The 26,151-nt window shown below is 28.1% G+C and overlaps 2 protein-coding genes across 5 annotated transcripts in view; one reads left to right on the top strand and one right to left on the bottom strand.

Moving 5' to 3' along the window:
* LOC119604992 overlaps positions 1-26,151 on the bottom strand; it is a 188,026-nt gene that overhangs the window by 80,821 nt on the left and 81,054 nt on the right. For all 3 annotated transcript variants that reach the window (XM_037957932.1, XM_037957929.1, XM_037957931.1), the window contains exons 2-4: positions 15,007-15,129; positions 5,618-5,788; positions 4,522-4,669 (exon numbers count right to left, since the gene is read on the bottom strand). In XM_037957932.1, the coding sequence (XP_037813860.1) occupies positions 4,522-4,669; positions 5,618-5,788; positions 15,007-15,129 (442 nt within the window). The remainder of the gene's footprint in view (positions 1-4,521; positions 4,670-5,617; positions 5,789-15,006; positions 15,130-26,151) is intronic.
* LOC119604993 (serine/threonine-protein phosphatase 2A regulatory subunit B'' subunit gamma-like) lies at positions 18,471-23,217 on the top strand. 2 transcript variants are annotated; one of them, XM_037957933.1, is made up of 3 exons: positions 18,471-19,874; positions 22,524-22,597; positions 22,708-23,217. In XM_037957933.1, the coding sequence occupies exons 1-3, from the start codon at positions 18,625-18,627 to the stop codon at positions 22,737-22,739; spliced, it is 1,356 nt and encodes a 451-aa protein (XP_037813861.1). In that variant the 5' UTR covers positions 18,471-18,624; the 3' UTR covers positions 22,740-23,217. The 2 variants fall into 2 exon arrangements, with proteins under 2 accessions (XP_037813861.1, XP_037813862.1); XM_037957934.1 differs by having other exon boundaries at positions 22,524-23,217.

The raw sequence follows: 26,151 nt of genomic DNA, 5'->3' as shown, positions 1-26,151 counted from the left end.
TTTTGTTTAACATTAATATACAAAAGAGTACTAAAACAATAACATCATAAAAGTTGTAAACTTTTCTGCTTAATATTTTATAGTTGCAAGTAGATTCTATGGTCTTTTTTTTGTTGCATATACATATGTAAGTATGTTAGTAGTATTTGATGCACTCCCTACAATAACTAAACTAGTAACCTTAAGGGACTCTTAATAAAATTTAAAACTTAAATAAAAAATTGTTTGAACAAACAATAAGAAGCATACATAAGTGTATATATGTACATTTAATCATATTCACATTAGGGTATAACATCTACTGCCTATTGCATCCTTGTAATATTTTAAAATGATCTAGCTGTGTCCGTCCATCTTCTCGTAGAAGGTTCGGTTGGATCTAAAAAAGGTTTGGTTTTAAAAAAATAGTAGTTCTCTTAAATTGTGAAGTTATAACCCATAATGATCTAAGTTCTCAAATTAAATTTAAGACACAAGGATAGTAGATATATGCATAAGAGACGACATATCTGAATACAACACTTTTATACATACATTTTTATTGACTTTCTGATTGATAGATCATACAGTGGAAAAAACGGCGGATAAGATTTAAACAAAATTTCATTCCCTTTAAAGCGATCACGATTCTTTAATTGAGTTCTATTTTAATAATAATTGAAAATTATTATACAGTTTTATAATCGAATTAGCTATACCCAGCGTGCTTCGCTATCCTCATCGTAATGAAATAAAATAAATATTATTGTAAATTTTCAGTCAGTCCAATATGTATATCTGCAATATCAAAAAGTCCCCTTTTATAGATTTTCGTACAGGTTCCTAGGTTCAATATTTCATAGGTTTTCATTCAATAATGATTGATTCTAGTTTCAATATTACAGGAAACTCAAAAAATATCAGTTGGAGAACGAAAATGTAAGAAAAAGTCCCTTTTTTAGATTTTAGATGAATAAGGATGGTGCATATTAAATTTTCAACCAGAAGTTCCAGAAAGTCTCTTTTTATATATGTATTTTCGTTTAATCAGGATACTACGTGTTTCATTTTATATTTATACAATACCAAAAGACATCCTTTATTTAATTTTATGTTTCTAAGTTCAATATTATAGAAAATTCAAAAAGTACCAGTTGAAGAACGAAAAAGTACCAAAGGGTTCTCTTTTATAGATTCTTATTTACTCCTTATCTCTCAAGGTTTAATATTATAGAAAATTAAAAATGTACCTAGTACCAAAAATTCCCCTTTTATAGGTTCTCACATACATGCTTAATTTCATGTTTCTAGGTTTAATATTATAGAAAATTCAAAAAGTACCAGTTAAAGAACGAAAAAGTACCAAAAAGTCCCCTTTCAAGGGTTCTCATTTACTCCGGTCTCTACATGCTTAATTTCATGTTTGTATGTTCAATATTATAGAAAACTCAAAAAGTACCTTTTGAAGAACGAAAAAGTACCAAAAAGTTCCCTTTTATATGTTCTCATTTACTCCTGGCTCTACATGCTTAATTTCATGTTTGTATGTTCAATATTATAGAAAACTCAAAAAGTACCTTTTGAAGAACGAAAAAGTACCAAAAAGTACCCTTTTATATGTTCTCATTTACTCCGGGCTCTACATGCTTAATTTCATGTTTCTATGTCCAATATTATAGAAAATTCAAAAAATACCTTTTGAAGCACCAAAAAGTACCAAAAAATCCCCTTTTATATTTTATCACTCACTCCGGCCCCCACATACTTAATTTCATGTTTCTAGGTTCAATATTATAGAAAATTCAAAAAGTACCTTTTGAAGAACGAAAAAGTACCAAAAAGTCACCTTTTATATGTTCTCTCCTACTCCGGGCCCTGCATGCTTAATTTCATGTTTCTATGTTCAATATTATAGAAAATTCAAAAAGTATCTTTTGAAGAACGAAAAAGTACCAAAACATCCTCTTTAATAATTTATTACTTAGTCCGGGCCCTACATGCTTAATTTCATGCTTCTAGGCTCAATATTATAGAAAATTCAAAAATTACCTTTTAAAGAACGAAAAAGTACCAAAAACTCCCCTTTTATAGATTCTCATTAAGTCCGGGGTTCACATGCTTAATATCATGTTTCTAGGATCATATTATAGGATCACATTATAAAAAACACAAAAAGTACCAGGTAAAAAACGAAAAAGTACCAAAAAATAGTCCTTTGTATCGGAGTTCCAAGTAACACCCCATTGGTATATTTAGTGTTACTATATCTATCAATTTCTTTAATTTTATTAAAATTGGGTCAGTGAGTTTGAATAAAATAAAGTTTCCCGTTTTTCCCATTTTGGTACTTTTTTCTGCCTATTGAAGTAATAAACATTTTATTACAGTTGCAATATCGTAGTAGGAGCCCATTATGTATTCATTCACATTTTAATACAAATCAAATTAAATGAACGACAATAAGCTTTAAACTGTTTTTGTATCTTTTCTAATTTAGGAGATATGAGGTTATCGAATTTACCCGTTTTTCCCCTTAAACATTCGAATTTCCAAAAATCGAGTCTTATTGGATCTTTTTGGTGACCAATCGCCTGTCCAAATTTCAGCTTTTTAGCTTCAACCGTTTAGGCTGTGCGATGATGAATCAGTCAGTCAGTAACGTTCGAATTTTATATATATAGATAATCGATTTTGATGCCAGGAGAACCAGTATTCAAAAACTGTAATAAAATGCAGTTTATTTTTATAAGATCTAATATGGAATTTCTTCCATTGCAGAGCTATAGACTCGACTTGGAAAATGTTTTTGAATCGAAATTCAAATTTATTTTTATTCAATCCGAAGTATTTTCTTTTATTTTGATTTTATAGAAACGGATTACCCATATTCTGCATATCAAATCGAATCGAATTTTTCTCAATTTTGCTTCTTTGATATATTTATATATTCTGCATTTTAATAGATAATAGATACGATCTTAATGCAAAATACACACACAATCAATCGTAAAGCATTGAAACGAAATGGAATTATGTTTTCTTTTCTTATGATTCCGATTTAAGGATCGATCGTTGCTTTGCTTAATGTCAAATTGATAACAATCGTGTCACCCTAATATACAGATTATGTATACTTCACATTCTGCATATAGATGTTAGTATTAAATTCATATTGTATTCTACCATAACATTATGATTCTAGTTAAAACTCTTTAGTTACTTGCTGCAACAATATACCTGAGAGACTATAAAGTTCAGTTTTATTTTAATGCTAAGTAAAACTAGTTGCATGTGTATGAGTTAATAAGTTTTACTTTATTTTAAATGTATGAGTGAAAAATACAATTTTCCTGGCGGTTCAGACTCTCTAGATATGCAAAGAACTTTAATAGGGAACTGCTAAGACTCTTATATTGGTTGTGTTCATCTCTTGGTTTTACTGTTATCTAAGTTCTCACATAAAAGCGATCAGAGAGTTCTTTTTTATTTCCTGTCTCTCGCTGGTATATTTGTACTACGATCAGAATTTTCAATTGGTGGTAGGGACACTTTCAAAAAATATTTTTTTCAGATTTTTCCCATGTTCATCATTTGGGACATGTGCGTACATCAAATTCACAATAAAGTTGATACTCGGGAATCTCTAATTCTAACACCTTATTGTAACACGGTGATGACACTGGAGGCAAGTACTTACTATGCTCGCTTACAAGTAACTACTTAAATATGTACTTACAAATAAGGAGTCAAAAATAAAACGACAAAACTTAAAATAGAGTAGCTGAGTATCTGATAATATTATAAGAGTACTTAAAAATAATGCACACGATATGTAGTAATCAAAAATGTAAGTAAGTGCTTAAGCAAGTATAAGTCATTACCGAGTTTTTGCTGGGAATGTACATATGTAACTTTAAGGTAAATTGTCTAAAAGAAAACTGTTGGGTTTGTAGTTTACTTTAAATGTATAAGTGAGAAAGAGATTTTTTTCGAAAAAAAATTAAACATACAATATAAATGAGTTTTACTATGGGGTTTCTAGGAATTGTAGATTATATTGTACAACACGTTTTTCTATAAAAAAAAAACAATATTTTTATGTTTTTCTCCCCAATATAAAAATTGCATGCAACAGCACTTGAAAATATGCTTATGGCCATAATTATTAATTATTGAGCCATCGTTAGAGCAATTGTAATTATCAATGATAGTTGTAATAATTGAAAATAAGAGGGGAGAATATAACATTTATACAATTATTTAAGCAAGTTTATATAGAAATGTGTATTTATAGAGAGAAAGAGTTTTTTGGTGCAGTCAATTGAAAATTATACAAATAAATGAAAAACTCTTAAAAGTTGTAGAAGCAGAATAACAATCGTGCTAGTAGTAGTAGTAGTTATTAGTATTATTACAGTTATTTGCACAAGTTGTTGACTCCTTTGGGTAAAAATTTTAACTTGTTATTTAGTTTGCCATTATATGTGTGTATGTATAATAAATTTTCTTAAAGTTTTTGTTTTTCTTTTATTACGAAATTACCTGTTTTCCATTTTACATTTATTGTCTCGAACTTTACAATGAGCCTTAAAATCTTCGAAAAGTTTTAGACATTTTTTCTCTTGCTGACACACTGATAAGGCATGATTGCATGTTGGCAATGCATCTATAGGATATGGATCTCTTTCGGCTGAAAATATAGTTAAATAAAATTAAAAAAAATATTTTTTAAGAAATTATTTAAATTACTAACACTTTACATATAAACTTTTTGAGGTTTTAATTAAATTCTAAAGCAAAATAGTAGTAGATTATTTTCAAAAATAAAAAGTCACCGAATTGGTGATGTCCCAAGGGACTTTATCTGGCAGTTCTTGACCGATAAAGCTGAAAATTTGTGTCTACCCAATAGTACTAACCTTGGTGCAAATTTGATCCAAATCGAAAGACATCGATTTTAAAAGTTTTTTCACATGACACTAAATTGCCACTATATGAAACTAAATCCCTCTATAAAACTTGTTCTAAAGAATTTACGTAATCAACTCGAGTCCCCTTTTTGCAGAAAGCGTTAAGTTACTCATTTTATCGGGTGTCTTCAATTATATAACTTGCTGTTCCTTTTACCTCACCAAATAAACAAATATAAAGATACTTGCAAACTCTTAACCTAATTTCATTTCACTCCTTATACGTGCCAACTGAAAACCTTAAAAATGACAACTAAAATTCATTCATAATCTTTTCAAACCAACGACAAAGGTATAAAGGGGAACAAACAAAACAATTTATTTTTTTTTTAAGAAATTTTAACATTTCCTGCGACGTAAACACTTTACAAACAATAACATCAGCAGTAGCAACAAGATTTTTATTGTCAACAAAAAACAATAAAACACTTAAAACACAATTTGTTGTTGCAAAAATAAGTTGGCTTTTGTTCAAACAGAAAAGTAAAAGAAATCTTAAGGATTTTTTTCTTTCTTTCCATAAGTTTTTGTTTGCAAAAAGGCACGTGAGTTTTTAAAGACATAAAAATCACGTGTATGAAACTCTCAAAAAAGAAATTTTTAAATTAAATTATTTATTTCATTAAGTGTTGCTCAACATATAACTGTTTATTATTTATAAAACTTACCTTTTTTAAGCACAAATCCACAAGGATGATCGAATAGGAAATCTCTAAAATGATTACAATCTGGATCCATGCCAGGCTCTTTACACAGGCATGTAGGACGAAAGAACTGAAAGGCTTGTAGGGTTCTTAAAGCCGCTTGGCATTTTGTTACAGTTACTGTACTGCAGGATACTGTAAGATAAAGTTAAATAAAATAGAAAAATATAGTTATTAATTTAAAGTAGATTTTTTAAAGAATTCAACATAAGAGCTTAAAATTACGAATGATTTTTTTAAATGAATTTTTCTTTGTTATTTACTAACTTATACAAATACTTTTGTACATGTTGCAATATCATTTATTACGTAAATTTGAAGTATTTAAAGTACTCTACATAGAGCATGGTAAACAAAATCGTTTAATATGTAAGAAATTTATAATCAAATTATTAAAATAGTTGTAACCTTTTAATTGTTGACATATCAACATCGAAGAAGCTTTGGTTAATAACATAAAATTATTAAAAATTCACTTTAAAAATGACTAATCTGTAAGAGTCACATACTAATATTTAAAAGTAGAGAATACTTTAAGGTCTTAGTAAACAACTAAACTGTTTTCAAATTTTACAGGTATTAAACTGTACTGACATGAATGAAACAAAAAAAACGTATACAAAAAACTAAATAAAATATATTTGATATTTTATTTATTCATTTTTTTTTTCGCATTCACAAACTACTATAATATTTTATATTGCATCAGTGTTTGCAAATGTGTAATCCATCCATACTGTTGTATCTAGATATAAATATTTATATTATATGTTACGTATCTTTTAAATTTTTTATGGTTATTCAGAATATAATAAATGATGTCTGACTTAATATGTTTTTGTATGTCGTCTGGTCATGTTTGTTAAACACACAAAACGATACAAGCTTAATTTGTGACAACTGACATTATAAAGGTAAAATATATATAAATGAATAATTGCTAGACTTATATGAGATTTATGAATATAATTTGTGGATGTTGATGTCAATACTAATGTGATTGTAACTGAAGGTGATTATGTATAAGATTTTGTAAATAATAATAATGTTAAATTTGTGAAAGAAATACTTACAAAAAAAAATTGTGTTTTTAATTTTCTTTATTTTTGAATAATTTTAAAGAAATAGAATCATTGGGAGCATAAAATGTATATTTGTTTGTCAATGTTTATGATATGTAAATACAAACTACACTGCGTATAAGTAATAAAATATATATCATACGCCACAGTACACAATACTTTGTGAAATGAACAAAAATACCAGTAAATTAAGTTGTTATTGGGAGGAAAGAGAATAATGGTGTTCGATTCCCAACTAAAATTTAAAAAAAATCCACTTTGCACTTTTTATCAAAGCGTTGACCATATGGTAAAGCAATTCCAATTGTTTTTCATTTTTCACATAACGCAGGTTCTTCGTTTAAGAACATTTGATCCCTTTCCTAAATTTGGAAATTAAACAAAGCAGAAATTAGATATATTAATAACAATTTCACGTTCCTTTTACCCGCTGTGCATAATATTAGGTAGTTTTAATGGTACTGCACTACGTATGAGTGTTATAATAACAATCATACGTCTACTATTACTTTATTTATTTAAGAGTAAAGAATATTTGTGCTCAATTTAACTGATTTTTTCGAAATTCTCCCACAATTAAAAGTTTGTTTGTGGTTTTTTTGGTAAACAAATGAATCTATCTATGTTAAATATCATTACTTTCACCCACTTAAGACTTTATCTTTAAATTATTTGTTTGTTCTGATTATAAAGCATTATTATTTTTTTTAGTAATATTTCTTAATTGTTATTTCTTTGTATCTTTTAATTTCCATTTAATCAACATCATGTATAATTAATCACTTGCCATTAAATGAGAAAAACAACATGAAAATGAAATTTATGATAAAAACAAAATTTATTTGTAACAATAACACTTGTACAACAATTTTTGTTATATTCTTTTTTTTATAACCAAAAACGAAGTCATAATGTCAAACATAAATCTTTCTTTATGCTGCTGCCACACACTATTTTAAATGTGAAAAACATTAAAAATCATAAATACAGACACTTGGCCAAAAAAAAACAACAACAACATCAACAATAACAATAACAACTACAAAAACAACAATGAAATTTTAATTTCCCACAGTCTGTGTACATTAAGAAGGCTGAAAAACTGTATAAAAATCATTTTGGTTTTATTAATTTCCAGCCAGAAGGACAATTTCAACGAATACGGATTTTAAAAAGATCTTAAAAACTTACATGTGTTTGTGGTGTTAATGGAAATTACATAAATAAGGGATTCTGTAGTATTTTTACTACAAAAATTTTGAATATTTCGTTGAAAGCGACTAATGTAGCTGTCAGTATAATTCTTTCCGATATTGCAACTTTTATTAACATATTTAAAATATTTTTGCGGAGAGCATGGCATTTAACAGAAACATGCGATCGATATTCTTAACTTATACTATTCTTTATAATAAATATTTTTTAACTTCTTTAAACAACTCTCGTATATTTAAATGTATATTTTTATTTTGTTATTATTTTACTTCTTATATCCTTGTTGTTTTACTGGTCTATAATAAGCTTTCACGGCCACCAAACCCATATACATAAATAAATACAAATAAAAAAACGTTGTCTATAAGTGTATGTGAAAAAAAAAAATAAAAATGTTGCACGGAATATAATAAGTGTTCAACCTTTTGTACTTGTATGAAGAGGTTGACACACATACATACATTAATATATAAGTGGGTTTAACTGATGGTGGTGTTGTTGTTGTTTTTTTTTTTTGTTTGTGTTGTTATTATGTGGCCAGCCAAACAAAGGAGAACTTTTATGGGCCACATGTTGTGCTAATGTGACGACATTCTATACACATACACGATTACGTATGTGATGTGCATATGTTTATGTAATTATGTATGAGTGTGCATGTATGTGTGCATGCATGAACAGGAATAGCGTAAAACAATAACATGTTAAAAATACCACAAAAAGGATTCTGAGAGAATATATGCATCTCATACTTGTATTGTTTTTGTTGTTGCCAGTTTCTGAAAGAACACCCTACCTATTGTAATATAAATGAAGAGGATTACATATACATATGTATGTATGTCTAGTGAAGTTTTTTCACAAGACTAAATATATAGAATCATATATGTATTGTCATTTGTTTTTAACCATACTATTTCTTATAATTTAAATTAAATATAACAAAGTGATGTCATAAGTATGTAAATAAATATGTATGTATGCGTGTAATACAATTACCAACATGTAGATCTACATTTTGTATATAGACTACACAAACTTACAATTGCATGTGAAAGCATTGGGTTTTATTATACTTTTTTCACCAAGTTCAAGTCATTTAAAAGTAGTTTTAATGTACACGAGTACACAAAAGTATATAGAGTTACTCTTACAAATATACACTTGACCTAGGATTGCAAAAGTTTAAAATATTGCTTAAAATAATGTTGAAAAATTGGATAATTGAAACTTTAAAATGGTACTTACTTTTTCCCATAATCAACCTAGCTTTTAGAATTAACAGTATCTAATCGTTTTTCAGATTATTTATCTTCCTGCTTCGTATAAAGACTGATTTCTTGACTAGTGCAGTGACTAATCTTTGAATAGACTAATATCATCATTAGTTTATATATTAGACTAGTGACTAGTCTATGAATTAGTCTAGGGAGAGGTCTTATGACTGTTGTTTACTATATACTTAGTATATTAACTAGTCTAAGAACATTTCTATATAACTTTGACTTTAACGAATAATAAACTTTTTAGGAAAATGTTAAATTTGTTTAGCAGTCAATTACTTATACCTTTTGACCTTTGAAATTATAAAAATTGGCATCTTATTATTATTTTTTTAATAACCTACTTTTTCTTAATCTAGCTACTATACATATGTGCACATATTATCCCCCCATTGTATTTTAAAATATTTAATTAAAATCAGACAAACCATTTAGAAATGCTATAATTATTATTTGTTTCCAATGTAATAGAAGTCGATTTTTTGTCAAGTGGGTAATTATATTAGGATGCCCTCATTTGAAGTAGTTTTAATGTTCCATATTCAGATTTAGTCCTTCAATAAAAACTTTTTGTATTATGTCTTTAGAACACACTTTTTCGTAATATAAACAAGGGGCCAGGCTAATGTATACCATACTATATGCTTACACATTTATAATAACTGTTGCAAAGTTTTATTTTTTTATTCATTACATATTCACATACAATCTACACACATACATACTACTTACATTCTCTGTTTATAAAAGAGATAAAAAAAATTTTGTTTTTCTTTTATTTCTTTTGTACATCCCAAATAAGTGCAATGTTAAGTGATGGGTTTGAGGCTCTTAATTAAATTAAGTGTGGTCTTGTATATAAATATTTTTCTTTTTTTTCGACCTTTCTTTGAATTTTTGTATTCTTTATGTTCTGTGGTAAAATTTTAAATTCCTTTAAAAATTATTAAAAATACATGTATACGTGGGTGAGTGGGAAAGGCTGTCTTACAACGAAAAATTGTTATAGGGATATGACTTTATCGGCCCAGTAAATTATACTAAGCCGGTATATGTAATTGTAGAACTAACAATCTCGTACGCTACAAAAGCAGCACATTATTAAAAACCCTTAACCTACATATGGGCAATTCCATGAAAAGGTAAACCACGACTGAAAAAATAAAACCCTTATAACTACTGCATTTTTATGATCTTTTGTAGCACCAAAGACGAAGACTGTTGAAAATTTTTGAAATCGGTCTATTTTTACACCTCGCCGCCATACAAACGAAACCGATAATAACACTTTTTAGCTCATAATTCTGTTAATTATAATACTATCCTTTCAAAAATCGGCAGATCTAAAATGTTTATAAGCCTAAACCTTTATGCCGATTTTCATAACGATTGGACCTCATTTGACCCTAGTTCCATTTAAAGTTTAATTTCAGAAAAACACTTAAACGTCCTTAACTCACCTCTAATCAATAGTATTATGATAAAATTTGGCACAAATAAGTTTTATATGAAATAAAATCACACCCTAGAATTTTATAAGAATCGGTCCATATTTGACCCTAGTCGCCATATAACTCCAATTTTTTATTTTTATCTATAAATTGCTTAAACATGTATATAGGTCGGCCATGTCCGACTGCACTTTCCTACTCCTTTTGATTTGTTGAAGTGTGTGTATGCATATATTTCCAAAATATATATTTTATAACCTAAAAAAAATCAGGAGAAAAATCTGTCACATAGGATGTGTCACGTATGATATTCAAATATGTTCATTATAAAATTATATTAATTTATTTTTTATTTAAAAATTATGGATTACTAATGAAAAATATACCCCATAGTGTAACAAATTAAAACAAAATAGATACACCTACAGAATTCGCAGATTTTCGTAAATATTTACATGTACTTTAAAAAAACTTCCCTTTTTTTGTCACGTATGATATCGCCATATTTTAATCCATATTTTGGAAAACAAGGTTCCGAATGGGATGATTCCTTTTGCAAATATAGTATTCTTTAAATGAAACAGAATGACAAAATTGTTTTTCAAGTACTCCTAATTTTACAAAATCTATAGCTCTCTGAAGGCGTGCGAATGTCACATACAATCGTATGGAATTGCCCATATGTAAGTGCACATAAAATAACACAGAGAACAAGGTTTACTTTCCTCACCTACCTAACTAAGCCAAATCTGGGCTCTGAATTAATCTACTAGTATACTTTAATATCTAGGTTTTTTTTCAAAATTAGTTGACATGAATTATCAATAAATCATCAAAACTTTATTGCCAACCCTCGTTAATTATACATTAAAAATATGTATGAGCCTGTAGGTATGTACGTATGTATGTATGTATGCTTGCATACTTGTGGTCATTAATTGGTATTTTACTATGATTATTGTTATGAATACATTCCGAAATTCTCAATTATTTGTTTGTGGTCATTAATAAACATCAATAAATGTCATTAAAATACATTTACTAATAGCGGTATATTATTTTCATTTCATTTTACACCCTCCTCCAGCCGTTCCTTATTCCTATCCCTACAGCCTAACGAGAGAGGGTATTGAATAAATATTCATTGAACTTGTGACATTTATAATACACTACAATAAGTGACTTTTAATGTTGTTCAGTTGAAAATATACTGTAAAATGATTTAATTGTATATTTAGGGAATAAGTTAAGAAATGATTTTCTGATGGCGCGCCGGTTTTTTTTTATTTAAATAATAATTTATCGCGTTAATGTCGTTATATTGAAGAATCGATTAAGTACTTCACGGAATGTCATTGGCATTTTCTTAATTCAACTAACTAATAAAACAGGCCAACGAAATGAAGGGTTGTAAAAACTTTTGAAACCAATTCGACTATTTTATATTTAGCTGCTGTAACCGAATCTGATATCTATTTTTCTCTATCACACATTTCTTGCAACATGGCATCGAATATTTTGTTCATATATTACGGACATTTTATATAATAATAAATATTTCTCAAAATTTTTGGTGACACTAAGTGATCGGAAGAATTTGTTATATATTTTACATTACGATAATTGAATATATATTTCAATTATTTGCTGTTAAAATCCAAAAAGATAAATTTAGAGAAAAAAATTGTTTTAAAAATCGGTTTCTTCTTTAGAGCCGTTTAGCCACTAGTTAATGTGGTCCTATTGCGTTGTGTATTTTTCCAGAATACATTTCTATAACTTAAAGTATAAGTCAGATACGGCCACTATTCGATACATAATTTTATATTTGGAACACAAGTATACAGTCAAAAGGACTAAAATATGAAAATATGGAAAATTGGTGGGTGATACGACTTTTTATTTCCATATTCGGAATCAGCATACCAGATGACACTGGGATTAGTGAAAATTATTTCAAACGTTTTTACATCATTATCCTGTGTAATTCAGAAATCATACATTTATTGAAGAGAATGAGTTTTCTTAACAAGTAAGTGTTTTCTGTAGAATATTTGAATTAGTTTCTCAACTAATTTTAGGACTCATACTAATAGCGGGTACTTCTTTTAGTTTGACGTTAAGACCATTGTCGTTCGTTCTATGGAATACTTGTGGAATGAGTTATGAGCAATAAATAACTAAATAAATTTATAATATATTTCGAGACACATTTGATGGCCTTTCTTTGGTTCAACTATATTATGAAATATCACGAAAAAATCATGGTGTTTAGAAATCATTCAGCCGTAATTTTCACTATATTCGATCAAAACATTGTATCAGATTTAAGATTAGCTAATCGGTACATAAATTACTTTTTTTCTAATTTTAGTATTATAAGAACATATGCACAATGGCTTGTCAATAGAAAGACTCAGGGCCGCATTCAACGAAAGAAACAAATTTCTAAAATTGCATTTTATTTTCATAAATGACCAATGACTTTGATTTTTGGAAAAGGACCTTTTATGTCAGCAGAGCTCTACAGAATAAAAAGGGTTACTAATTTCTTAAAATAAATCATGTTGATGATCAAACCGATATATTGTAAGAAATAAAGCCATTTGAGAAAGTTATTCTTATATGGAGGACCGGTCCTCATAAAATTTGTTAGAGAGATTGTTTATGAACATTTCCGCAAACAAACTGGTATTATTAAGCTAGTTATAAGGTTGAAAGCATTTTCTGAATGAGACCTTATAAGTGGACCGATTCTCACAAAATTGGTTAGTGAGATTTTAGTTCCTCTAAAACTCGGTAGAGATATCTGCGGCCAAAAATTTAATTTTAAATATATGCTTTTTAAAAGTGGGAGTGGCAGCAGTATTATGGGAATGATTGATCAACTGTGTATTAACTGCTGCTAAAATTAGAGCTCAATATTTCTAAGAGTTGATTATTGTCATTCTATAAGTGCAAACGTCTCACTGTGCACTGTAGTAAAGTAATGAACAAAAATCGTCAATTATCAACTAAGAGGTTAACTAAAGTTATTTATAAATACATTTTCAAACAACAAAACAAATTAGTCTACTTTAAGAATTTAACTGACACAAGTGAAAGAATAATCTGTAATAATCTGTCCGTATCTTGAATATGTTTTCCTCTTCTATTAATAGGCAACAAGTATTTTCTATTTTATTTTTATCGTAATTCTCTATTTTCTTTAACCTTTAATGATTTTTTTGTATGAGTATATGTTTGTGTCGTAACAACTTGTTGACCGCAATATTTATGGTTATTTTTATATACATAAGTATGTACATCATCAAAAATGGGTATATTGATTTTGTCATTTAATTTGTAACACATCAAAAATCAAATACTTAGGTGTATTAAATATTAACTACTAAAATTATTTAGTCATCAATGTCGGGCGTTCTGTCTTTCATTCCGATTGTTGAAATCACGCTAGGGACCAACGAGTGTAAGAGTTCTGAAATTTCAGTAATCCCCCCAGAATACTGTTTAGGTCCAAAACAATATGTTAATTATGCCTTAATCATGATGTCGCACAAGTTATTGTAAATCGGAATAATAGTGGCATACATAGATACATATATAAAGCCTTGACTACCGATACCGCTAAGCATTCGTTACTTTTTAAATACCTCCACTACCGTTACGGAAATAAAGCAAACAGTCCTTACCGTTATTTTATAATTATTTTACCGAAATAAGCTTAAATACCTAAATACAATCTTGTTTACAAAACATGTTTCGATGTTGGGTATTTAAGATTCGGCACAGCCGACTATATTACTTTTACATGTATTGCTATTTCATCCTCTTTTTGGTTTTATTGTTGTTGACTTTTAATGACATTCTTATTATTACGATGTCTATAGCCTGAGTATGTAAAAGTTTGTCCTTTTCTTATTATGCTTTAAGATCATGTTTCAGGATAATAAAATAATAGATTTTATGTTCTTAACGACCGTTAGTGGATGAACAAAAATGGGTTTAACTTGTTTACTGTTGAGTGTGGCAAGAATGTTTATTTGTAGGTTAGTATGATATTTTTATATACAACAGGAAGTTAAAAGTGCTTCTAAATTAATTGGTTAACTGTAAATGATCACAATAAATGAATATGAACATTTGAACAAAATAAACTGCGCATAAAACTTGGTTGCCTTTAAAGGATTAAAAATATGTCTATGATAAGATGATGAGAAGGAAGAAAGACAAAGTGTACCTTTACAAATAGCCTTCAAATATGTACATACATACGTTTTTATGATTAACAACACTGTTGTTTATTTCAATGCTTAACTTACCTGGTATTGGACCGCATACTCTAGGTATTATTTCTAATATTGCTGAACATGATGGATCTTCAAAACATAATTGACGTGCTAATATACAATTTAAAATCGCCGAAGCAACTTTGATATTTGAACCTGGAATATATATAAAAAATAACAAATTAATTATCTAATTAAATTAATTGCACTTGATGTTGATATCATACATGGGAATTTTTCATTAAGCATTAAAATTTCATTACCATTTATAGAAAAAATTGTAATGAAAAATATTTTAAGTACCATTTAATGAAAATTATATTTTTTTCATTATAACTTTTTTTGATAATGGTAATGAATTTGATAATGAATTTTCAAAAACGAATTTAATTAGTATTTATAATTGTCGAAAAATATATTAAGGAAAATTTTTCGAAGATTCGAGGTTTGAAAGCTTTTAAAACCAGTTCCCGTAGCCCAAATTGGCTGAAATTTTGCAGTCATAAGTACATCTGTTGACAATACAATAATATGTTCGAATATTCGAAATTAAGTTCGAAAATTCGAAGTTATCTTCGAAATTTTTTTTATGTTTTTAAATTAATCTCTGTGTCATAAAACCTAAAAAAAAAATTCGAAAATTCGAACTCGTGTTCGAAAAATTTTTTAAGCTGTTAAAACTAGTTCTTCTAGTCCGAATGTGCTGAAATTTGGCATATATGATTTTACCTAATGACAATACATTATAATGTTCGGATATTCGAAATTAATTTCGAAATTCGAACTAATGTTCGAAAATTTTTAAAATCCATTGAATAATGGTAATGAAAATTTATTTTTAAATAATTACTAATGAAATCGTTTCATTAAAAAGCATTACCATTAGAGAAAATAATGCTAATGAAAAAAAAAAATAATTATAATTTTTTTCAATTTAATGCTAATGAAATCGTCAATTAATTAGTCGATATAATTAACTACTCCCATGTATGGTTGATATATTAGAATTTGATATAATATTAGAATTCTGTTTTTTTTTTTTTGTTCATGTTTTTAATATTTAATAATCCTTGAACTGCTTTCTTCACTTATTTAATTGTTAATGAACGATTTTACTTTATTTCAGTTTTCTACTTAATATGCCGTTTAGACCAAACTAAATTTCAAAAACCAATACATACACACCAGAAAATCATCTTTGCCACAAAATCCACTTTTTTTATTATGGAAACCACTTTAATAAAATTTTTTTAGTGAAATTATCATTAAATTAATATTTTGTTCAACAAAATTTGTTTAAATTTTTGAATTAATAAAATATTTTATTTTTTTTTTGACATTTTCTTTTATTTATTTCCCCAGCTAGAATTTTTTGAAATTTTTTATCACATTCGAGTCATTTATGACTCTTCTGCACGATTAAAATGATCATATATGCGCTCATTTTGTGATCATAAATGATACATTCGTCGGGAGAAAATGGTACCCTACCTGCGACTCTTCTAAACGAGTCTTTTATGAGCCCCACTTCTGATCAGTTCTGACTCATTATTTAATCTTTTTGGAGTCATTAATGAGCCGACTTACTGGTAGTTTTAGAATTATTTTCGAATCATATTATAGTAGTTTTTGAGTCTTTTCTGAGTAATTTTTATGTTTGTTACAAACAAATACAATACAACAGAAAACATTTTGTGATCTTTCGACTGTTCGAAATGTAACTACAAAATAAATTTATAAACAACCAAATTTCGAACACCTGTAAGACCTATTTGTGATTGCTGTACATTTTGTTATTGTTTTCCAAATAAATCAGATTTTGAACATTAATTGGAACTAATTAGACTTAGTTTAGTGATTAGTCACCCAACTATCTTCCGTAGAAGATCATTAAACGTATAAAATTATTATAGGTAATTAAAGCATAATATAATTTCAATTTCCCTGACAGAAAATCGACTTTATAAATATCACACAAATTGAAATACTTATACCTTTAATTTTATAAACGAAATGAGAATTATATCAACTTATTTTAGGCCACACAAAATTTTTTGCCAACTCTTCTAAAAGAGTCTTTTTTGTGCCCATTTTCTAATCGTTTCGACTCATTTTTTAATTGTTTTTGAGTCATTTTAAGTGTAAGTGTTGCTATTCCATTGCAAACAAAAACAATTACATAAGAAACAATTTTTGATATTCCAACTGCTCGAAATATGATCACAAAATAAGTTTTTAAAACCATCATATTTTAAACACCAGGATGATCAATTTATGATTGCTATTGTTTTTGTTGTTGTTATTGTTTTTCAAATAATCAGTTTTCAATCATATATCGGTATCATTTTCGAATCATTTTTTAAACGCTCAACTTATTAATCACGTTTAGGTCATCAAAAGGAGTCAAAAATGAATCAGTTTACTGATTAATCATCCAACAATCTTCCAAATGCTAGCTGGGTTCATTTAAAAGCTCATTTCGAGACACCAGTGCTGGAAAGTTATTTTTTACTTATTTTTATTGGGTTTTGATTGAGTTTTTATCAAAAACCAGTTGAAAGTAGTTTTTAATTTGTATGGAAAAACCAAAGAAATTTAAGTAGTTTTTCAAACAAAAACCAAATAAAGCCAAAAACGTCTAGTTTTTGTTTGGTGTAAACGGCATATAACATTATATATTTACAGTGTAATTTTTTCACTGTTTAGTTGAAGTATTTTCTTTAATCCCCTAAAATGTGCTATAGAAAAATCGACTTAAGTAATAACTTCTTCATTTATTAACCACCCTATTATGATCACATTGTAAGCAACCCTGTTTTAATATCGACATGCAACAGCTGGTTGCGCTTTCTTTTAGTTTTTGAACAATTATACAATACAAGCCGAGACGGCTCAAATATTTTGCAAGCCGCGCCGTCGCTGATTTCTTTCGGCTCAAAATCTTAAGCCTTTTTAAACGTAGCCGCTGATAAAGTTTGGAATCACACAGATATCATCTATCTATCTGACATTACAGCTATAATCATGAAACTTATATTCACCAATATACTATCTATAAAACTATAACAGTTACTATATGCATATGTGAATATGTGATTAACTTAGGTATTTATAGCAGCAGATGCAGTTAATAAATGATAATTCCGCGAATATACTTAACCTATTAACTACCTATCAACATACATAATTATTTACGTCCATATGTGTACCTGCGTCAGTGATATAAAAAATTACCTACCTATCTATGACTTAACACATTTTAAAAATACCTGTGATATGGGATTAATAATTATTGCAAGAAAGAACTTAAATAGTACATAAAATACATTTTAGTAATCATTTGAATCCCAGATTCTAAACAGTTATTTTTGTAAGTGAAGTCATATTGTGTTAAATTTTTATTTTTTTATTTCGTTTTCTGAAGAAAATTTAGTCGCCGCTAGTATTTTCTATAATAAGCCGCCAGCGATCATTTTGCATCGGCTTATAGCTCTGGCATCCAGTCGCGCCGATACGGTTTGCTATTCTACATGCAACAGCTGATCGCATTTTTTAGTTTGTTGTAAATTAGTAAATTTTCTACAAGTCAAAAAGTAATCTTGTGAAAAGTGAATTATTGTGTTTAAATATTTCTAATTTGTGTCCTTCATCATGGAATTGGACCCAGATATTGTTAAAGAATTTGAACAATTAGAAGTTTCATCGCAAAAACCTTCAGAAGAAGATTTGGATAAATTCAATGAAAATGAGCCTCTTAAGGCAGTGAGCAGTTGTGGAAAAAATAAGTTGCCCTTAGCTAATCATCATACATATACTACTATACCCAAGTTTTTTCACGCACCACCAGCAGCTAATGATACTTTAAGACAAAATTTACGCAAAGAAGCCCATTCTCTATTTCTGCAAAAACGTTCCCAAGAGCTGTTGGACAATGAAGAGTTAAATACGTTGTGGTCCATTCTGGAAAAACATTGCACACAAGTGACACCTTTAGGCCAGCAATTAATCGGTTATGATGACTATTTGAAAGTTATGCAGGCAGTTAGTGTCAAATGCCGTAAATATTTAACAGCACGTTTATTTGCTAAACTGCAATGCCACTCTGGTTATCCAGGAAAAGTTGAAATTGTTTCCATTTTCAATTACACTATGCGCAAAGTGTGGCTGACACAGGGACGCATAGGTCTTTCATTCTACGATGATGTGGGTCAGGGTTATTTAAGAGAAATCGACATGGAAAACTATATTATTGACATAATACCCACATTAGCACAAATCAGCAGCTGTGTCCAACCCTCATTTCAAAGTTTTTATGTTTGTACAGTTGTTAAGAAATTCTTTTTCTTTTTGGATCCCTTACACACTGGTCGCATAAGAATAAGAGACATTTTAGCCTCTGGCCTGCTCACCGAACTGCTGGAATTAAGAGATGAAGACTCATCCAAAGAATCTCAAGAACACAATTGGTTTTCTATGCCCTCAGTACTAACGGTCTATGGCAACTATTTAAATCTCGACAAAGATCACAATGGCATGTTGAGCAAACAGGAATTAGCCGATTATGGTTCCGGCACACTTACATCTGTATTTTTGGACCGGGTTTTTGATGAATGTCGTACATTTGATGGTGAAATGGATTATAAAACATTTCTCGATTTTGTTTTAGCACTCGACAATCGCCATGAGCCACAGTCTCTACATTATCTATTTCGCATTTTAGATGTTCAACATAAAGGCTATTTAACGGCTCAAACATTACATTACTTTTTCAAAGGCATTCAAGAACAAATCCGAGCTGTGAATGCAGAATCGGTGAATTTTGAAGATTTGAAAGATGAAATATTTGATATGGTCAAATCGAAAGATCCCTATAAGATAACACTGCAGGATTTGATTAATTGGTAAGTTTGAAAATATTTTTGTATAAAAATTTAAGGAATGATACATTTCATTTATTTATTATTCTTTCCTATTATTTATTATTCTTTCTTATTATATATTATTCTTTCTTTTACGTTGAAACATATTTGATGTATATTTTCAATGTTTATCGATATTTAGTATAGTTTATGACAGGATGCACTAAGTAAGGTGAAATCGTTAAGGCAGCTGATTTTTATTTGTTTATCCCAAATAATAGTGGCCCTGAAAATTGATCAAGAAATTTCATGGCCACTTTTAAAGGATCCTAAGATTATTTGGGATAAACCAGTAATAGGGAACTATCAAGGACATATGGGTCTACCGATTCCATATATCGTAGTATCCCAGCCCCTCCTTAAAATTCCATAATGACCACAAATCCTCTCTAGAACTTCTTGACCAATTTTTAGGGCCACTTTTCAGGGATCTTAAGATTATTTGGGATAAAATAGTTATAGAGAACTATTAAGGACATCTGGGACTACCGATTCCATATATTGTGGTATACCAGCCCCTCCTTAAAATTCCATAATGACCAAAAATCCTATCCAGAATTTCATGGCCACTTTTTAGGGATCCTAAGATTATTTGGGATAAACTATTAATAGGGAACTATTAAGGACATCTGGGACTACCGATTCCATATATCGTGGTATACCAGCCCCTCCTTAAAATTCCATAATGACCAAAAATCCTCTTCAGAATTTCATGGCCACTTTTCAGGGATCCTAAGATTATTTGGGATAAACTAGTAATAGGGAACTATTAAGGGCATCTGGGACTACCGATTACATATATCGTGGTATAAATTCCATAATTACCACAAAACGTCTCTAGAACTTTTTTCTTTTTTCTTTATATTTTTTTATTCTGAAAATATTTCAGAAATACTGGATATATGATTTTTTCAACAAATTAGAGCATTTTGACTGTTAATTGGTTAACAGTGCACTGTTAACTGCAAAAATAGCTATGTTAAAGAATTTGGTTTGCGTCTTTACTTGTTAAATTCGAATTTATCTTCACACTCTCTATAAAGACGATATTAGTTCTATGGAGAAGCTCTTAATCAATTATTTTCATTAATTAATTTTGATAGATTTTGTTACCCTCATTTCGCTACCAGTTCTATGCAAGTTTTAGGGAACTGTGTAACTAGTTCCATCGTTTAAATATTTCCATATTAAAATAACGTAATTAATTATTAAATAATGTATATATTATAGCATATTTCCACATTAGCAGTTCAATCAAATATAAAGTTAAAAATCACTTTTAATAATCTTAGATAAATATTAATATTCTCTATTATCGGTTATTATAATATTAAAGTCTTAAAATTGACATTATTAGAGCAAAATTGCTATCTATCATTGAACAAATTTTTATTTATTTCAAATATTTAATTACAATATTATTGTGTATTAAAATTTCTACAAATACTTTAATTTTATTAACATGTCAAATTACTATTTAATATTGATCTTTTTGCTATATACTACATACCAGAATACGTTTGTATAAATGAATCTATGAATGTTTTAATTAATTTTATAAATATTAAATCATTTATAATATTAATACTTTATATTATTTATATATGTATATGTATGTAGTTTGTCTTTGCATATGTAAATTATATTACTACTCGAATTTAATATATTTAATGTATTTAACATTAACATATTGACCTAATTTATGTGTATTTTCATAATTTAAAATAAAGATACATATGAAAGTATATATATAAACGTATGTATTTCATTTAACTTCTGATATGAAATTATCATTATTTTTTAATATTTACGTACATATTTATATGTGTGTATGGATAAGTGTTTTATGTGCTAAAAAATTATGTATATTATTTTGCACTTGATATTATTAATATATGTATGTATATTATGGAAATGCAGCGTAGCATTCACATTATAACTTTTACAACATATCAACAACATATTTTATACAATTGTATATAACTAACAAGCTCGATATTTTTTCTACCAACACTACCTAGAACTTCCACTTTCCCTCCTGTGTACATTTGTACTAGCATACTTATAAAATCATATATTAAAAATTAAACTTAATAATGATTGCAGTAGTAGTTACATTTATGAAAAGTGTAGTCGTGCTTTATTTAACAGTTCTCTCGTTATAGTTTTGTGCAAATAATTTTACCCATACCAATCACAAAGTTTTGCATACTCATAAGAAATTATTTATGTTGGTTCTTATACAATATCACATGTACTACCTAATTAATTTTTGACTAAATTGGGAAAATTAAAGAAATTCATTCATACTTAAGAAACTGCAAAAACTTGAAATTAAATTACTTATGCTCAGCACTAATAACATTTCAATACACTCATTATTTCACACATGTACATATTTGTAATTCACCAGATATTAATTAAAAATTATATCGAACAAATCTGCTTAACTTGCAACATTATGTATCTACTTACGTACATATTCTCGACTTTCTGTCTCACTATGCATGATTTTTTTCTTTAATTTAATTTTTACTAGTGTATATGTTGTTAAATATAAGTACATACAATATTTTTTCTATTATATTATGTTTCTCATTTCGTTTTTTTTTGCTCTTCCTTTTTTAACAGCGGCCAAGCGGAAACGGTTGTCTCCATATTAATTGAATTTCACAAATTCTGGGCTTATGAAAATCGTGAAGAAGGTTCTCATAATGTTTAATTTATATTTTACTTATTTTAAGAACATAAATGTTTTATACTATTTTTTTTTAACTTTACAAAAATACTTTCATACATTTCACCAAAACTAAAGGTGAATGTTTGCACGAAGAAAAGGAAACCTAATGAAAATTTTTATATTTTCAAGTGAAAACAACGACTCTCAGAGTGGTATATTATGTGTGTCCTGTACTCGTTGGTAGCTGAGGTTAAATACATGGAATATGATTTCTATGTATGTTTTATATTTAATTATTATATTTTTGTATTTGCCTTTGGCTAACATTCAACAATTTTAGTGTTTTTCATTAAGTATTTAACATTTATTTAATATGTATTTTCTAGTACTTAATTTAGAATTTAAGAAATTTGTATATAATTTAATAATTTAATTGACTGATCCGTTTAAGATTTTTAAGTGGGTATAGAACATTTTATTAGGAAGTTTTTCCATAAATAAAATAATCTTAACTAAAGGAAAATTATATTGTATTCATACTACGCCCATTTTCTTACAATAAACCATCAACAACTGTAATATGCTTTTATGAATATGGGGTAGGTCTGTAAGTTAAATAAAAAGTACTTAATTAACAGATAATAATTATTTGATTTCTTAACAAATTCTGTGTATCAATAAAAACTACTTGTAAATAGGGTCCTTTACTAAACAAATGTCATGTGATTTATATGGTATGTACTTAGTATTTATTGAAGAGTAAATATTTGTTTAATGTTCTCATTATTTGTCATTTCGTTTGTAATTTTCACAATGTAATTTTCCGATTCTGGATCCCTATAGATAAAGTAGTCGAATAAATAACGTCCGTCTGTATGTCCGTTAAAATTAATTTTCTAAAGACCTCAACTATATTCGGTATGTAATTTAAGTCTAATATAACAGATTTGAAAGATTTTAATAAATGGTACACAAGATCTTTATTTTAATCCATTCAGTCCTGACCACAGAATCTTAAAATTTCACTAACGCGTCATGGTGCCCAAAATAATTGCAAAATTCTTCAGTCTAGTTTAATAACACATTATAAGAAACTAAAATATATGATTATTTATTAATACAGCTCAGGGTTGGCAAATAGATGCCCCTATTATGGTTTACAACTCAACTCAGTTGAGTTGAAATTGAAACAACTCAACTTTAGAACAACTCAACTTATATTTGGTATTATGAATTACAACCAATTTCAGTTGTAATTGTGTTGATGTTGCCAACCTAAAAAGTGCTTTTTTGTCATAAAATTAAGTGAAAAGTTTTTGAATTTCTGTTTTTCGTAAATGACAAATGTATTGAACATCTTTTTATTGTGAATTCGCTTGAAATCAGTGATTAATGAAATTTAAGAAAATTTAAAAAGAAAAAACTTTACTTTGTTTTATTTTAAAAATTTATTCTAAACAATTGAGTTGTAATTTGTTACAACTGCCCCAATAAGCAAAAACCTTTGAAATGATGTAAATATGTATTTGAAAACCTATTCAAATTTCATACATAGCCTTTGAGAACAAATTTGAAAATTTTTGTTTTCAAATGGAAAATTATGGCCTTCTCAAAAAAAAAGGCAGTTAGAAATCAAACGTATTTTTCAAATGTATTTCAAATTTAAAAAAAGGCTAGAGGTAAGCTTGAAACTAAAAAAATTTTCAAACGTATTTCAAGTATTCTTTATTATTATTTTCATACATATTTCAAACCCTAATTATAATGCTAAATATTGCAAAATTCATATATTTTTTTACATCACCTGAAAATAAAATATTCATACATTTATTTTAGCATTTTTTTCTTTTATATCTCCGATTATTTCTCCTATATTTAACGTTTTTTCGCTCCCTTGCTGTAGAAAAAATGTTCTGTTTTTATTTTTCTAAAATAATTTATTTTTTGAAAGAAACTTTTCTAAGTTCAATTCAAACAAAACTTTGAAAATTTTATAAATATCACACATTATATTTTTTTAAACGTTTTTTGAAATTATCATGTTTATTTCAAAGGCTAAACTTTAAAATTTGAAAACAATTTGGAAAATACATTATTTAGTTAAGAAAATTTTCAAAAATTTTCACAGGTTTGAATCGATGTTTATTGGGGCTTTTGATAAGTTGTAATTTTTTTCAAAAAAGTTGTAATAAATTTCAACTTTAAATTTTAAGTTGTTATCGATAATACCAAAGAGCAAAATTTCAACTAAAGAAGAGTTGAGTTGTAAACCATAATAGGGGCAAGAATTTTCAAATTGTACAAATCTGCATTAATAATTTTACTTTTTTTGATTCCAATTGTACCAAATACAATTCAAAATTAACAGTTCATTTTTATTAGCCCATAGATTAGTCTAATCTAATAGACCATTTGGTCCCCAGATTGGTCAATGGACTAGAAAGTCTATTGCCTTCATATAGACTAGCCAATAGAGTATTCTGTTAAGTAAACAGTAGACTATTCGACTAGACAATATTCTATAGGTTAGATATTAGAGTAGTGTATTGACTAGTTATGCCCTACACCACCAAGGGTATTATGCGTTTGTGCTGATGTTTGTAACGCACTAAAATAGTAGTACCTTTAAGTATACCGATCAATTGAGAATCATTTTCTGAGTCGATTTAACGATGTCCGTCCGACCATCCGTGTGTCATGTAAACATTGTTATCAAAGTACAGGTCGCATTTTTCAAGATAATTTGATGAAATTTGGAATACAATAGGATGAAGCCTATTGAAAATTTTTAAAATTGGTCCATTATTTCACATAGCCCCCATACAACTGAACCCCCCGAAAAGGGCTTTTGAGCTTATAATTATGTATAATATAAATGTATCTTGATAAAAGTTCTCACAACTAAGTTTTATACAAGTCTTGATGACCTTGCCGAATTTCGAAATGATCGGACCTCATTTGACCCTAGCCCCCATACAAAACCCCTTTCCAAAAGTGACTTGAATATCAGCAATTCAATTATTAACACTGTTATTGCAATGAAATTTATCACAGACAAATATTATATAAATATAAATCTATCCACCTCGTTTAATCGGGATCTGTCCACATTTGCTCCTATCCCCCATACAAAGCCTCTTTCAGAAAATTAGTTTTTCGTTAAATAATTGCTTAAATTAATCGGAATCAGGTAATATTCAAGATAAATGCTTTATTATGAAAAATAAATCACATTTAATATTCATAACTGGTGTAGCGTATCGTACGGTCGGCCACGCCCGACTATACTTTCTTACTTGTTTATAGAATGTATATTAGTACAATGACATATTCATAGAGTCTATAAACTATATACATAATAGAATAGTCTATAGACTAGACTCTAAAGACTAGATAATAGATATGATAGTATAGTCCCTAGGCTAATTAATAGTAATTTTACTATTTGCATTCATTTTCGCATTTCCATTTGCGAATCTGGCGTTCGCAACATCCATAATTCATAGACTACATCATTGAAAAGTCATTAGATTGGCCCAAAGTCTAGTAAAAAGTACTTTAAACGTCTATTCAAAATAG

Source organism: Lucilia sericata, unplaced genomic scaffold, assembly GCF_015586225.1.
Source record: "Lucilia sericata isolate MDLA Ls3-8-SP2 unplaced genomic scaffold, ASM1558622v1 Contig000449F_arrow, whole genome shotgun sequence".
Classification (NCBI taxonomy): Eukaryota; Metazoa; Arthropoda; class Insecta; order Diptera; family Calliphoridae; genus Lucilia; species Lucilia sericata.
This window is presented reverse-complemented; position numbering and strand designations above follow the sequence as displayed.

Bases quoted from the DNA above. Each gene is read 5' to 3' on its own strand.
- LOC119604993 (XM_037957933.1), top strand. From the start codon at position 18,625: ATGGAATTGGACCCAGATATTGTTAAAGAATTTGAACAATTAGAAGTT. The intron at 19,875-22,523 runs GTAAGTTTGAAA...CTTTTTTAACAG, and splicing joins CTGCAGGATTTGATTAATTG to CGGCCAAGCGGAAACGGTTG. The intron at 22,598-22,707 runs GTTCTCATAATG...CCAAAACTAAAG, and splicing joins TTATGAAAATCGTGAAGAAG to GTGAATGTTTGCACGAAGAA.